General features: G+C 36.7%; 1 protein-coding gene across 20 annotated transcripts in view; it reads left to right on the top strand.

Moving 5' to 3' along the window:
• The window catches only part of dtna (dystrobrevin alpha), a 267,864-nt gene that overhangs the window by 206,537 nt on the left and 44,998 nt on the right, over positions 1-16,329 (top strand). For 12 of the 20 annotated variants that reach the window (XM_062980387.1, XM_062980386.1, XM_062980389.1 and 9 more), the window contains 3 exons: positions 2,028-2,152; positions 10,940-11,020; positions 14,356-14,445. In XM_062980387.1, the coding sequence (XP_062836457.1) occupies positions 2,028-2,152; positions 10,940-11,020; positions 14,356-14,445 (296 nt within the window). The remainder of the gene's footprint in view (positions 1-2,027; positions 2,153-10,939; positions 11,021-14,355; positions 14,446-16,329) is intronic. The other 8 variants (XM_062980392.1, XM_062980394.1, XM_008114879.3 and 5 more) reach the window with 1 other exon arrangement.

Raw genomic sequence — 16,329 nt, 5'->3', positions numbered from 1 at the left:
GAAAAGAACTATATATTTTATTCACAGAGTGTTCAGTTCTTTATTAAACCAGCTTGATTAAGCTCAGTAGAAAAGTAGTCATGATATATATTCAGTACTGTTTAGTCAATGTAGTTTCTTACTCCAAAATATTTCACTTAGTCGTGTGGTTGTGATGTACCTTCATGTCCTTTCCAACCTGTGACACCTAAGGCAGATTTGTCATTAGGTTTTCTAGACAAAATTTGTTCAAATGGGGATTGCTCTTGCCTTCTGCTGAGTTTGAGAGAATGTGACTTGCCAAGGTCACCCAATGGGTTTCCATGGTCAAGTGAGCATTTGTACCCTGATCTCCAAAGCGAGAGTCCAATGCTCAAACCACACTGGCTCATATAGCCTATGTGAAGCAAAACCTAACATCAACTCTATTTTGTCTTCAGTTAAAACATATATGAGCTTGTCCGATCATTTTCTCAAAAATGTCAACTGATGTCAGTGATCCAATTTATGACTAGCTCAACCCTAACAAAATTAACGTAAGTTTGTTAGATTCAAGGTCATGGAAGATGTAAGTCTATGCACATTTTTCCCAGCAACAGATTCCATTTAATCCATTATGCATGCTTTGAAACAAAGCATTTATAAAGACAATTTAATCAGATTGTGGATCAGGTGATGGGAAATAAATGTAGCCCTCAGCCTCTGAGTTTTGGATCCGGGAGTGATGGCCGCTGCATTATAAAAAAGGAGTCAAGTACAATAAACACAGTAAATACAAACTAAGTTATTACAGTACAAACATCCTGTGTTTGAAAATTGATGCATGTGAAGAGTTTGCATAGGCAAAATCTGAAAAATTGAATAGCTATGATTTCTAGATTATCAATGCCACGTAAGTGGTTTGCTCAGTGGAATGAGGTATCATGAAATATAGGCTGATTTATAGACTGCCAAATGAAGGATGTGTTGATTCCTACTTTTTCACTAATCTCTGACTACAATCTTTGCTTGACTTTGTCATGAGTCAAGAATTTATGGCAGGGGGAAAACACAGTAGTGTTAGTCCATGGGGAAAAACAAATTAAAACAAAATATATTCTTGGGTAATATTTTGAGCCAACCAAAATGCCACAAAAAAGTGCAAGTTTGTGAGTTCTCAGTCATTCTTTTGTGGTACAAAAAAGGAAGAAACATTTGCCTCTCAAAATGTTGCAGATGACAACTCCCACAATTCCCTAACTTTTACCATGTTTGAGTGAGCTGATGAGAGCTATTGGCATAGATATTTGGAGGACCAGATATTTCTTGCCCTTGAAGTAGAAAACCAGTAAAAATAGAAATATCCAAAATGTAAACTAGATGCATTTAAGCTCAGTCTTGATATGGGACTCTTCACACTACACAGTTATACCACTATGGTTCCACTTTAAATCACCATATTTACATCCCATGGAATCCTGGGACTTTCCATTAGGGTGGGGTCATTTAGAATTCTCTACATTCCCCAGGATTCCAAATGATGTTGCCATGGCAACTTAATGTGGAATCTTAGTGCTATAATTCAGTAGTGTGGCAGAGATGGGGAAATTAACAACAGAATGAATCATTGGTACATGCATGAGTGTCAGGTTGTACCTTCCATTCATACTGAATGGTAAATGACTGATGTTAATTTCTGGGCGGGGGGGGGGGGGAACAGAGGCAAGCTGAAAATCAAATACTTTTTTCTTTGTGACTGTAGTAATGGGGGAAGTGGAAGTTACCTTGCATTCTCTTCCACCCCTTTTATTGTGAGAACAGGCGAAAAATAGCCTCTTATACATACATACATATTCACACACACACACACAATTACATACAACTTTAGCCGGTGTAAAATAATGTATTTCAGGCATGATACTGGACCACTGAATAAGGAGATTTGGTAGCAGAATGCAGTAAGCAGGCTAATAGCAAGTAGAACGCTCTGTTTTCCCATAGCTCTGTGGTAGTACAAACAGTGTAAACCTTACCTGTCCAAATTACCTTTCCTTCCTTGTTCCTCCCAGAAATCACCTGCTAAGAAGCTAACTAATGCACTTAGCAAGTCTTTAAGCTGTGCTTCCAGCCGTGAACCTTTGCACCCAATGTTCCCTGACCAGCCTGAAAAACCTCTAAACCTGGCTCATATTGTGTAAGTATTTGTGTGCTCTGGAGTTAATAGCCTTTGTTCTAGATGACCTCTTATTTATTCTGATTTGAGGGCAGTCAAAAAGCAACTTTTCCATATCTTCTATAAAACTGTTTATTAAACAATCCAGTTGTGGAATGTAATTACTTACATTTGTGGTTCACCTTTGTGGCACTGTAAAGTTAAGAACATATTGAAACAAAAGTGAATTTATAAACATTCTAATTAAATACTTTAATTACATTACACACATTTCTTTAAAGCATTCTGTATATTTCTAAATATAGCAAGATCTTCATTTAGTAGGACTCAAGAGCTTAATTTGATTCAATTCTGGTTTTGGCTATTTAAACCATTAAATATCTTTAAAATACATTTTTTAAAAACCTGGAAATTGATTCCCCCCCCCCAAAAAAATCCAATTTTTTCAAATTACTGCAATAATTGTCAGCCCTAAGAGGTAGCTAGTATAGCTTGTACATAAATCTCGCACTGACGTTTGCAGGAAAGGCACATCTTTCTGACTCCAGATTGTTTCAGATTTTTCAGAACTAAATTAATTATATACACAATATTTCAATAGTTTTGTTCATGAAACAAAGTTTGTGTACATTGAACATCAGAAAGCAAGGCTGTCACTGTCTCAACCATCCATGTGGACAGTTTTGGAGGATCTTGAATTTGGGAATGCCAGATAAGGAATGCTCAATCTGTATTCCATTTAGAAGGAAAACTGACACATCAGCTAAAACCCTTCTCCACAATATATACATATATTTCTATGTACAGATTTTTTGGTTTGATTCATGAATTTATATGCTCAAACATGAATTGGTGAATATTAAGTCTCTAATCAAGTAAATTCTGCTCTTGAGCCCATGGAATATGTGTCATATTTGTAGATAATTAATATTATGCAGCAGTTTTAAAAAGTGGTCACAGAGATATATCAAGCTGTTAAACTGAACTAAAATCCTAAATCTAGTTGCTAGTCTTAGACACAGTGAATGAACTGCTAAATGGTAAACCAACATGGTGCAACATGTCTGTCTACTATCAGTGAAATTAGCAGAATTTAAGCCTTTTATAATCAAATATATGAATAGGGTCATTCTGACAGTGATTGACCACAATCCTATAAGGACACAACACTTACAGAAGCAGTTCTCTATATTTGCATCAACTACAAGTCACCCACTCTTCAAATGCCTGATACCCAATGAGAAGAGACAGTCTACACTCATGACTTCTGATATGCCTGGATTCATCTACTTTAAGTCAAAATTTCTTTTTTGTCATTCTGCATTTATATTTGCCATTCCACATGTAAGGTATATGAAAGGCACTGTCTCTATTCCATATATGATATAGCAAGTGCAAAGAATATTATGTTTGATAATGCTGATCTATAGATGATTTCACAGCTGGAAGTCACTAAGCCTCTTCTGACATGAGGAATTTCATATGGATATTAAATACTGTTTTATGATTACTAGGTTCAGTCTAAATTAATGAGCTGTTATTATAAAGCCAATCAACATATTATAGTAATAGAAAATCTACTATAACATTTTATCAGAAGCTGTGTTAAATAGTTGAAAGGCTAGAAATTACATGGAAAGAATAGGGCTAGATTACTGCATTGCACAACAAAGAAGCAGTACAACATGTTTATTCAAAACTAACAACGTGCATGCATAAAATGAAACAGGCAGTCGGGTAAGACTTGCATAAGTAAACAAACATTTTGAACTTTCTAGAGTCTCTTTGGGGCTTCTTCCAAAATTTGCTGTTCATGCATCCAAAATAAGGGATTCTGGAGGCAGCTGTTGTTTGTCTTACCTGTTGTAATCAGGCACATGCCACTACAGTATGAATAGCTAGGATAGATTCTCATTTATTTCCAGCAGACTTTATTATATTGTTTCCTGCAACACACCATGGAAAATCTGTGGTTCTCCAGCCATCCTTCACCATTCCAATGCCTCCCAATGTAAGCTCAGTTTTTTTTTTAAAAAAAACTCAGTTTGTTACAGGACAAGGAAGAAAATAGGACTTGGTTGCTGTAAAAAGACTATAAAATCTGCTTCTGTATTACAGCTTTTTTAACAGGAGTGCTTACTATTTAGCAGAAAGACACAGCTGAAAGGTTGATAAAGGCCAAAAGTGTCAGATAACTCAATTCAAGGAATACAATTTTGTGAATAATTGATAAAATACTGTGGTTCTTAGCTCGTTAACACGTTAAAGACCTTGCCTGTGTGACCTTTTATAATAACCAGATACACATTGGCTTTATACATAAAGCAGACATTAAAGACATGCATATTTTATATACAGTATTACAATGAAAAATGAACAACACATTCTGCTGTTTATCCTGCGCTCTACCTGATAGTTAGCTCTTTTAAAAATATAGCAACAGTGTTGCCTGTTCCTCTTTTGCACATATGCTGCTGCTAGAGCCAAGGGCCCCATTGAAATATCAAGCTCTTCCTTTGCCCATTCACCCGATGTTATGCTGCTGTCAGTAGGTCACCTAACCCACCTGTGTTGTCCAGAAAATTGTATTTTAAAATATATTAATTCCACTTTAAATGTCTAGAAGGAATGCCTTGTGACTAATTCCATTCTCAGGCTTTGAATAGGATATACTGCCTCGCATTATTTGTGTTTATCTCATGAAAATTAGTATGCAAAGGATTTTCCACTCTCATCATAACAAATGTTAGCTGGATTTCAGCTTTAATACAGTAAGTCATACTGAGATATTAAGCTTTCAGAATAGCTGGATTGACCCTTTCAAAATAGCTATGTTGAATCAAATACAAAATCAGTGCTTTAACAATATCTTTATTGGGTTAACCAAAAGAGTATATGAGGGAAATTAAGAACTGTAAGATATCAATCAATTGTTTTGACTATAAGTAGCCTCCCACTTTCCACATTCTCCAGCATTTCACAGATAAAAACTGGGATAAATGCAAGCCAAACGACATCAAACTGTGATCAAGACCTCAAAATCTATTAATGGGAAAGAACACACAAGCTAGGACAGGCTCTTGCAGTTTGCTTTTGTCTGACAACCTCATCACCTGCAATTTGCCCATCATACACTGCTCGCACTCCTCTTTCACCATGGAGCCCATTACACACCAACATTTACTTCCGGCTAGGCTTTGTGGCAAAAAGGGAAAGCAAACAGCATATGCTTCCACCACAGCAACACGGGAGGATTCCCCTTGTTACCTTTGAAACAATGGGGGGGAAGCCAGGCTTCTGGGTAAGTCAGATGATGTGGGGTGACGAGTACTTCACGCCCCCGCTGGGACCCCATGGATTTGCCACAATGCATGGTGAATCCCGACGTCAATGTGATAAGGTCATTATTCTCCAGCACAGATTCTCAAATTTTTTCAGCCACAGAACCCTTTTTGAAGCAAACATTTCTTGTGGAGCCCAAGAAATGTTTATATATTATAGTATATAGAATGTATTTATATCAGGCATGGACCAGGACAGTGGCAGATGGATGGAGAGTGTTTGTGTGAACTAATTCACACAGTGCAAAACATATATTCAATATTTAAAATTAAGAACAATTTTAACTAACATAACCTTAACAGTAGTTCAGTGGAAGACTCCCGGGGCCATCCAGTCCAACCCCTTCTGTCATGCAGGGAAAGCACAATCAAAGAACCCCCAAAAGATTACCCAGTCTTTGTAGTAGTAGTAATAATAATAATAATAATAATAATAATAATAATAATAATAATAATAATAATAATATCAGAATCCCCAGAGGCCATCCAGTCCACCCCCCTTCTGCCATTCAGGAAAAAACACATTAAAAGCACCCTCTGAATGGTGTGAGGGAAATAGGGTTTTGGAAGCAAAGAAAGTGGTGCAGGGTTGGGGTCTGGTTGGCAAGAAAAAGAGTCTGGGCAGCAAAGGAGGTGTATGGAAAGGGTCTGGGTGGCAAGGCAAAGAGTCTGGGCAGCGAAAGAGGCAGGGGAGAAAGGGTCTGTGCCCTGGAATGACACTGCTGCTGTTGTGTCCGGCAGCAAAAACCTTGAATTTCCCTGCATTTCTAAGATGAGAGCCCCAAGGGTTCTGCGGACCACAGTTTGAGGATCCCTGATCTACAGGGAAGGGCAAGATTGGATTGAACTATTAATGTGGGCTGACTCTGCCAAACAGTTGCAGGGTATTCTTTAAGTGCAATTCCATTTGAAATCCTTTTATTTGACTGATAAATTAAAAATAATGTTGACTAGAAAAATGCAGAAATAAAAATGCACAAGTTATTAGGAAAGCATCAACTGTAATAAATTAAATTCAAAGCGAAGATAAACTACACAAAGTCTTTGAGAATATTTTCTTACTAGAATGGTTTTTATTCTCAATATAATGGAAGATAAACTGTATCATGAGAAAAGGCTCTAGGCAAACATATAAGCAAAGGGATATTTATAACCACTTTTAATGGTAGACTTCATGCTAGCAAAGTCCTCTTTCTGCCTGCGGCAATAACTTTTACTAAGGACAAACAACTTTTGTAGACCAATATTTGCATTTCTACTGGCATTGTACACCAGTGGTTTGTTGTGTGCTTTCCAGGCTGTGTGGCTGTGTTTTAACTGCATTTTCTCCCAACATTTCACCTGCATCTGTGGCTGCCATCTTCAGAGGATGCAGGTGAAATGTTAGGACAAAATGCCGCTACAACACGGCCATATGGATCAGAAACCATACAACACTCCAGTGATTCTGGCCATGAAAACCTTCAACAATACTGTACACTATATTTGCCAGTATAAGTGCCTCAAAAATGTGATTAAGTGGAAAGTTAAGTAAATATGGTCAAATTTTGTGAATTCCATTTAATAAATGCTGTAACTAAACAATGTAGTTTTAACTCCCTGTTTCATATCAATGTAATGTGGTAGTGCAGACCCCTAGAGAAAAATCACTTATTTAGCTATTAAACCATATTCTTATATTGTGTGATGACACTGAACCTTTCAGTCAAACATTACGCTTTTTTAAATTTTACTATATTGATGCATATTGTATGTTTTACATGTAAGGGCATACAAAATATAGCAGAGCCCCTGGGGATGCATTCCTGGTGGGACCACAGTTGCTTAAAATAGTGGATATAACCAAACATAATTAAATTATCAGACTTTAGCTCATGTATACCATAGAGTTTCTCTGGAGGGTCTAGAGATTCCTAAAGAGGTATTCTCACTAGCAATTTGCTGGGTCATATCCAAGAGGAGCATGCCATAGAATCACCAGGAATATCTAGCAAATTCTTAGAGAGAACATTTCCTCCCAGGAACAGGAAATTGATATGTGTTCCATAGTTGCAAGGTACAACATTTGCATACAAGGACTAGATTTTGCTTTGACCACTACAATTGTCTGAAACTCTAATAAATACTTTTCAAATTTTGTGAATTATTAGCTGGCAGATCTTCTAAAGTATTTTAACGTATATTTTCTACAACAATAATTGCTAGTCATCAGAAACCTTTCAGGTGAAAACATTTTATTTATTTATATTTAACTGGCATGTATACCCAGCATCGCCCAGATATCAGAGGGGCCGCTGTCCCTCTGCTTTTCCTTCTTTCTCTTTCTGTCCTATTGTACCTTTTTCTCTTTCCTTCCCCTTCCTTCCTTGTCAGCTTTTTTATTCTCCCTTCCCTCTTTCCTTCTATCCTTTCCCTTCCCCTTTTCCCTTCTCCAGCTCTGGGAGGGCTTCACAATGTCTCCATGACAACATGGCTCTCCTTGTGACTCTTTCCTTCCTCCCTCCTTCCCCTCACAGACATGCCACCTTTCTTTCCCAGTGATATCAACTACCAGCAGCCAACCCTTCATCTAGAAACACCAATCCAATGACATCACAGAGAGCCACTTCATCTATCATCAGCCTTTGTGGTGCAGATAGGCAGGAAAACATACTTTGACTTTGAAATATATAGAGATGTATTATAGCTGACATGCAAGATGCTGCTTAAGCACAGTCAAAGGCCTGTGGCCACCTTGTCAAGAGGAGTGATGTCTTCTTTGATCAACAGACATCCCTGCTGTCTCACAAAGTGCTGTTGAAACTCTCCTGCTTTGAAATACAGGTTATAGTGCAACAGAACTTCCCTGAGAAGTATTAAAATGAAGAGTTGTACGTACCGGGAAGGAGTTGTCATTCGGAAGCACACATACAACACCTACCTGGTCATATAGGTCTAATTCCATGGTTTTGAGATCCTAGCCTTTGCGTATCACATTTTACCTGTTAAACATTATTCATGAAGCTTTTTCACATCAGTGCATTGACTGCCACTTTCTAAATTTTCTGAGTAGTATCCAAATAATGGTGGCTTCTGATAGTGGAACAGTGAGAATTATGGGCTGTTTAGTATAGTAACAACTGGTCGGGAGAGAACTTGTTCTGTGAACTAAGTCCTGTCAAATATCTATTACAACTAGATCTTGAAAAAACACAGAAGTACTTAATTGTTTAAATACAGTTATCAGACTGCATTATGTATATCTCAAGTTCTTATCTATGTCATCCAAATTTGAGGAAAGTAAATGACAGAGGTTTTAAATATATACTGCCAGCTACTGTTTGGCTTTAAAAAAACAAATTCCACAGTAACTGTGTCAAAATATAACAGATGTTCTGATCTTATGAAGTAAGACTTGGAGAACTGCATTCTCAAGTTGACCCACGATAAAGCTACTTGCCAGAATAAACCAGCTGGCTGTAAAATCAGAGTTTTAATCTTGAATTAAACTGAATTTCCATATCTTCACCAACTTTTTCAAGAAAATACTTCACCTTAATTAATAATTTTTGTTTTTTATTTCATTTCTGCTGCAAAAGAGATACCTGGTAAGTAAAGTGTTATTCTGTTAGTATGTGCTCATGCGAGAGAAGCAATATTGGCCTATCAGAATAGTGTGGCATTCTGAAATTTTGAATGTGTATTCTAGATAGCAATTAATTAGGCATTCAAAAGGATTTAAGTCACTGAGTATTATTAACCTAATGTTGTGTTGCACATTTTCTGGTAATTATATGGTATGGTTCTTCAGAAGAGTGAAAATTAACACATGATTTCTCCAGTGTATTAAATTGTCAGCGTTTCTTTCACCCTTTCCTCAGCTCTCCTGTTATGTCTCTATTCCTATTAAAATAGGGAGAAAGACATTAAGATTCAGGCTGGTCCTTATCTCTCTCCCAAACTGGTGAGACTATCGGACACAAGCAGGGTATACGTTAAAAAGGACAGTTTATTCAAGCAACATTGGGAGAGCTACAAGTTCATCACTATCAAGATATGTGTTAATGTGTTTATGCATTCTAATTTCTGTGCATCTACATAGTAGTGCCCAGATCTTGAAAACTTTGTTGGAGTCAGTAGCTTCCCCCATCTTTTAAATAATGTAATAGGTATGCAAAGTATCCTGATATTATACAAATCAGTAGCAAAACATATGTGGGCTAGACATAGCAGCTGTGATGGAAATAAAGCACCAGCAAAACGAACTGGCTTAGTCAGTTGTCTAGTAAAGAATTAGCTTAGTCTGTTGTCCTTCAATTCTGCTTTGTCACCTGGTAAAAAGTGAAATTTCTAGTATAGGGAACCAAAAGGATTTTGGCCTGTATTGGCTCTGTAAGGTGACTTAAATGGGTCCTTACAGGGACAAGAAAAATAGCCACCACTCATATCTGAAATGCGTATTCCTGAGCAGCACTCTTTATAAAATGCAAATTGAAATTAAAATTGACACAGAGCTCCTGTTGCATGTGGACTCTTGTGATACTATGTTCCTATTTTCTATGTACGTATATTCCCTTCACTACTTCTTAAATAAAACATCTTAAAGCTAGAAGAAAACTGGCTTTTCTCAAGAGAAACATACATCATCAACTGTGCAGCTGAATACAGTATATGAAATATATTGGTTTAGGGTAGTTTTTTTCTATTTGTAAGCCTTGGTGGACCATTGATTCATAATAACAAGCATCCATGTAATGGCTGCTTGAAACTGAAATTGTGTGTATTTATTCTGAATGTCAAACTTGTGTTTCCCCCTTCACTAAATGAGTCCCCTGATTTTTGCCTTGGCAAATTTCCTTAAAGGGTTATTTTCTATGTGTCATAAAAATTAAAGTCCTGGTTGAGGACCTGCCATGGCACTTTCTACACAGTTTTCAGTGGCCAGCATTGTTACTTAAAAAAAAAATCTCAAAATGCCCTTAAAGTGAAATTTGAAACTTTAAGCTATTATTCATTAAATCAATAAAGTTAACTTCACTCTGAGTTGCTACAGTTCTTTCATACATGACTTTGCAGTGTGACTTCACTGCACCCTCATTAATAAGTCATTAGTTACAGGTAACCAAATCACCTATGAATCATTACTTCCAGCTGATTCTTTTAAACCAGAGATTTTTAAACTGAGAAGAAGACAGTGAAGGGCAATGAAGAAATTTCTACATCATATTTTCTCAGAGATGCTCATGCTTCAGGAAAAAAAACCTGAAGCAAAAAGAATCAAATAAACTGTATAGAGAATGTCTCAGTACATAAATAAGTGTTTTTCTAACAGTCCTATTCCTCCATGAAAATTTTCTAGTTTAATCTGTAGTTTTTAGAACACAAGAACATAATATTCTGCAGTCCTGTTGCATGTGTTGACATTCTGTATTGAACACTGTATTACACTAAAAGGGATGTCTTATAAGTAATTTTGTCTTCCTTCAAGGCCTCCTAGACCAGTCACCAGCATGAATGACACACTGTTCTCCCACTCTGTTCCCTCAGGAAGCCCATTCACAAATAGAAGGTGAGTTTTCCTCCTGATATATTTTCAGATATTATGATTAAATACTTGTTTTTATTTTATAGCTTAACTTCCAAAGCCATAATGAAAACAAAGAAAGAAATGCTTTACATCTTTTTGACTACATTTATTTTGTACATATATATTCTACATTTTTTAAAATCATGTAACTCAATGAAGCATACAGAAAGTTCTCATGTGGTCTTCCAATCCAGAACTACCAAGATCCAAGTCTCATCAAGTTTTGGGTTTCTTTTTCCATATACCTTCACATATTTCCTGAGTCTAGGCATAGACCTTGTTCAGAAACAGCATTTCCTTTTTATTCCAGTGAACTATGGCATTGTGAAGAATGAACTATTTATGGGTTGGTGCTCAACTTGTGGGTCCCCAGATGTTTTGGCCTTCAACTCCCAGAAATCCTAACAGCTAGTAAACTGGTTGAGAACCACTGCTCTACAACCTCTCCCTTGTTCCTCCTTCCAAATGCCTGCTTTAAGAGGAGATCAAAGACCCTTTCAGCATTTACACCCTATGATTACACCTCAATTGTCATGATTACAACCTATGAAATCCTGGGATGTGCAGTTCAGGGAGAATTAACTATGATTCCCAAACAGAGAACACTAATCTCACCAAACTACAGATCCCAGAATCCCATGGGATGTATCCATGGAAGTTGATGTGGAATCATAGTGCTATGATTGTCAAGGACCCCAGTAAACCTAGTCTAAACCTTCCTTATAAGCCAGCATTGCAAGTCATAGCTTGCAATCATGATTTGTAGTTGTAATTCATAGGGAACAAATAAAAGTACACACTTTCCTGGTATGTTTTCCTTTGAAATCAGGTGCACAAGGAAAGAGAATATGGATAGGAATGAACAATTAATGCCGTCCCATATTTCTTGAAAAACATAATTTCTTGGACCAGCAGTATTATTTCAGAATCATAAACACATTTCTCTAAGTACATTTTTAAAATCTAGTAGCCTAGAACTAGGGGTGCCTACAAATTCAACTTTGTTGATTCCAGAAGTAATCTGGTATAGAGATCAAAATGTTGCTATCTATTGCAGTTATTACCTCCTGAAATTAGGCAAACATGGCTCTTGACTTAAAATTATTTTTAAAATCTGTAACTTTCAAGAACCTGAAAAAGATTTATATAATGCTTGCATATATACCCATCGCTGGGCCTGTGGCCTACCTACTTTCTCTCTTCTCCAGCTCTGAGAGGGCCTACCTCACAATGTCTCCATGGTAACACTTTGGCAACAATTGGCAGGCTCTCTTTGTTGCTATCTTTCCTCCCTTCCTCTCATACACATGTTACCTTTTTCCCCAATGACATCACAGAGGGTCAGTTCACCTAGCTACAGCCAATTCTTCACCTAGTAACAGCCAATCCAGTGAAATCACAGAGGGCCATTTCACCTAGCAACAGCCTTTGGGGTACAAAAAGACAAACAAACAAACATACTTTGGCTTTTATGTAGATACAAAGTTTTATTTCTGTATATTGGAAAGCTTTCTGGAAATAGGCAGTAGGAAAGTAAATAGCAAACTGATGAGAGCATACTGAAAAGATGTTTGCATTAAAAGTTGTCAAATTAGACAGTAGTTCCATGCACTAGGAACCTCCCTATTAGACTGTTGGGATTTGCTCTACATGGGGATGCCCTTGAAGAAGACTCAGAGCTACAGCTAGTGCAAGATGCAGCAGCTCAGTTGCTGGCTGAAGTACCATATAGAGCAGTGATTCTCAACCTGGGGTTCCCAGATATTTTTGGTTTTCTACTCCCAGAAATCCTAACAGCTGGTAAACTGGCTGTGATTTCTGGGAGTTGTAGGCCAAAAACCTCTGGGGACCCCAGGTTGAGAACCACTGATATAGACAGTCTGATAAAGAATTGCATTTTTGCCAACATTTCCCCTATCTGAATTCAAGATACTTGTGATGACATTTAAAACTTCAAACAGTTTGGACCGTTAGTACTTAAGGGACCATGGACTGAGGTCTGCTGGAAATGGGGTCCTTTGTGTCCCATCAGTCAAAAGACTGGGTTGGGACATGGGAGAGGGCCTTATCAACTTTAGCATCCCAACCTGTGGAATATTCTCTCCTTGTAGTTGGCACCAACACTCACTTGATTTGGGCACCAGGTTAAAACTTGACTGTTCATCAAATCTTTGGGTGTCCTGTGTTCATACTGAATACTAATTTTCAACTAGTTTTATCTGATTATAATATTAAATATATTTTAGCATATTTAAATTATTTTATTGTTTCAATCTGTTTAACTTGTAGTTTTAATTGTATTTGTAAGCTGACCTGAGATCATTTTGTTATAGGGCAGGATATACATATTTTAATAAAAGGATAAAATAGTTAATGTTCTTATGGCTTCATATTATATTGGTGTTATTAGTTTTCTAATGCAACATATCTTTGCTAAACATTCATTAAAATGTAGATTCAAATTAGTTGAGAAGGCAAATAGCCATCTGTAAATTTATTATTATTATAATTATTATTCATTATGTGAAGGCCCTTATCCCTCATCTGGGCTTGTTCTTCACTTAAACTGATAAGAATTGTTAGCATTGATACAATGTGTGTAGGTTGCACATTAAATCTGATTACAATATTGTGAATCAGTTCTACAAAGCAATTGCCATGCCTAGAAGCACACTATTTCTACAGGACTACATCTATCCTTCTATTTGTTTCATGTGCTAAATACAAAAAGCTTATCATGAGCTGAGCAAAATGCTTAAACATTCATTCAGAGCCTTAGTTAATGCACAATCGATTTTATTTACTTATCTGAGTATTTAACATACTGAGAATAAGCAAAGCAAAATGTTTTCCGTCTTTCTTCGATTTAGTTATTTAACTGATGGCATGCAATTTTTTCTAACCCGTGTTTAACTATTATGAATTGAGCATGGATAATCCACAACTTCTTAGGTCCAAGGAAGAAATTCTGATAATTATTTGAATGTGAAAGCTCCACCTAAAACCACAAATTCTTGTGTTGTTAGCAAAGTCTTGCTATATTCTGTGTTACTATTGTCTTGTACGTTTATCGTTTCCACGGGTCTTTTGTCTACTTTTTAAATGTTTATGTTAGTTTCCTTCTCATAATGGCATTTTGTAAAATAACAAACAGACTGATTTTTTTCTTTCCACCCCAATTCATTTGAATAACATTTATATATGTTATTATCTACAATGGACAAGAACTGAATGCTCTGAATTCATACAAACATATCCCTATGTGTGTTCCTGCTTGTATAGACTGTTAATACTGTGTCATTGTTTGAATCATCCAGGTTACTTGAGAGTATAAATGTAGCCAATGATGTGGCTGATGAGCATTCTGTTATAAAGCTGTATGTAAATCAGCTTCACAACAATTCACGGTCAGTATAAGAGCACTAAACCACTAATTTAAATAGTTCTGTAGCCTTTTCACTAAAATCATTACACTAATATTTTAGTCATTTAGTAAAAATTACTGAACATTTTAATAAAACATAAAATGGATTCTATGCCAGGCCTGGAACCTTCCTTTTCTTCCTTTAATTTTGCAGAATATAAGTATTTAAATGTGACACCTGCATTTGTGGCAGTTTTTACTGCTAGACATGCTCACCCCTCAATTATAATTTGAGCAAATTTCCTTCAAAAACTCCAAAGAGGGAACACAAATCAAAAGCTAGACTTACATTGAAAATCATGAAAAGTTGGTACCTACACAAGCACAGCAATCCATACAAGAATATTGATTCCCACGTCTTCATTAATCTGCCCTATGATAATTAGTGGCAGGTCATCCAATTTTTGGAAGCCCAGCCATTATGTGACGTATCACTGAGCCTCAATAATCAATGAACGTGAAATAATTCCTGAGGATTAAAACAATAATTGTAGATTTGAGGTTTTCACAAAAGCTTCTGTGTGGGATCCAGCCTGGATTGGTAACATGGAGAAGTGAGGTCTCTGGCACTACTTACCTGCTGAAAATCATACATATACATGTATACAAGCATATTTTTCTATTGGCCCTGAAATGGCATCTAGAGTGGCTATTTCATCAATATAATAAATCTACAAAATCTTTTCTTAGAAAGTATAGTTCAGATGATTAAAACAACAGTCTTGTGTATTCCTTGATTATGAACCATAGATGTTGTCTTCATATGTGACTCCCAATTTAATTAAGTTAGTTTTACTGTGATAGAAGTCTTTTTCTCTCTATATTGTGAAGGATGTCTTACACTTCACTGTCAAGTATTGTGCTTTAAATATCACTCAATAATAGTATCTTCATTTGTTTGTTGGATCTTTCGCTTTATGTTGTGTAATTCTTTTTCTCAAGGAATTCCTATTGTATAGAACTGCTTCATAAATGCAGTTGTGATGCCTGCTTAGCTTCCAAACAAATATCCTTGGATTCAATTATGCCCTGTTTCTACATGTAATGATAATCATGAGTGAACTGCTCATGTACTTTGCTCAAATATCTGGCTTGCCAGATATCTGATGGATTTGTTGACCCACTTCAACAGGCCTCATCTTACAGCTGTTACACAAATTGTGCTACAGCTGCAGTAGTCATTTCCCTTTTGGGGTCATTTTCACAGGTGATAGCGTCACTTTTTAACACTTATGTATGCACTAGTGTATATAACCGACATCGCCTGGCTGTTGTTGCAACTGCTGCTCCCCTGCTTTAATTCCTTCTTTTGTCTTTCCCTCCCATCATACTTTTCCCTCCTTCCTTTCCATTTGTTCCTTCCCTTCTTTTTTATCTCTCCCTTCTCCCTGCCTTTTCTATTCCTTTCTTTCTGTTCTTTTTCTTTCTTTCCTTTCCCACCCCTTTCTCCCTTCTCCAGCTCTGAGAGGACCTATCTCATAATGTCTCTTTGTGGCTCTTTCCTTCCTCTTTTCCTTCCTCCCTATCCTTCATACATGTGTCACCTTTCTTTTCCAGAAACATTACAGAGGACCACTTTACCTAGCAACAACTTTTGTGGATCAGACAGACAAACATATATACATACAGTATTTGGAATATATATATACGAGGGCTATCCAGAAAGTAGATTACGTTTTGGAATTAAAAATGAACAAAGTATAGTTACCATATGCAGTTGAAAGCCACACCCAAATACCACATCTCATGTAGTCGCCATTCAAATCTAGGCACTTACCATAGCGATGAATGAGCTTTGTAACTCCTTCCCCACTAAATTCTGCTGCTTGCATCCTCAACCACTTGTTTCCAACAATGGGGGCATGGC

Source organism: Anolis carolinensis, chromosome 4 (genome assembly GCF_035594765.1).
Source record: "Anolis carolinensis isolate JA03-04 chromosome 4, rAnoCar3.1.pri, whole genome shotgun sequence".
Classification (NCBI taxonomy): Eukaryota; Metazoa; Chordata; class Lepidosauria; order Squamata; family Dactyloidae; genus Anolis; species Anolis carolinensis.
Note: the sequence above shows the minus strand (reverse complement) of the source record. Positions and strands in the feature narration are given on the sequence as shown.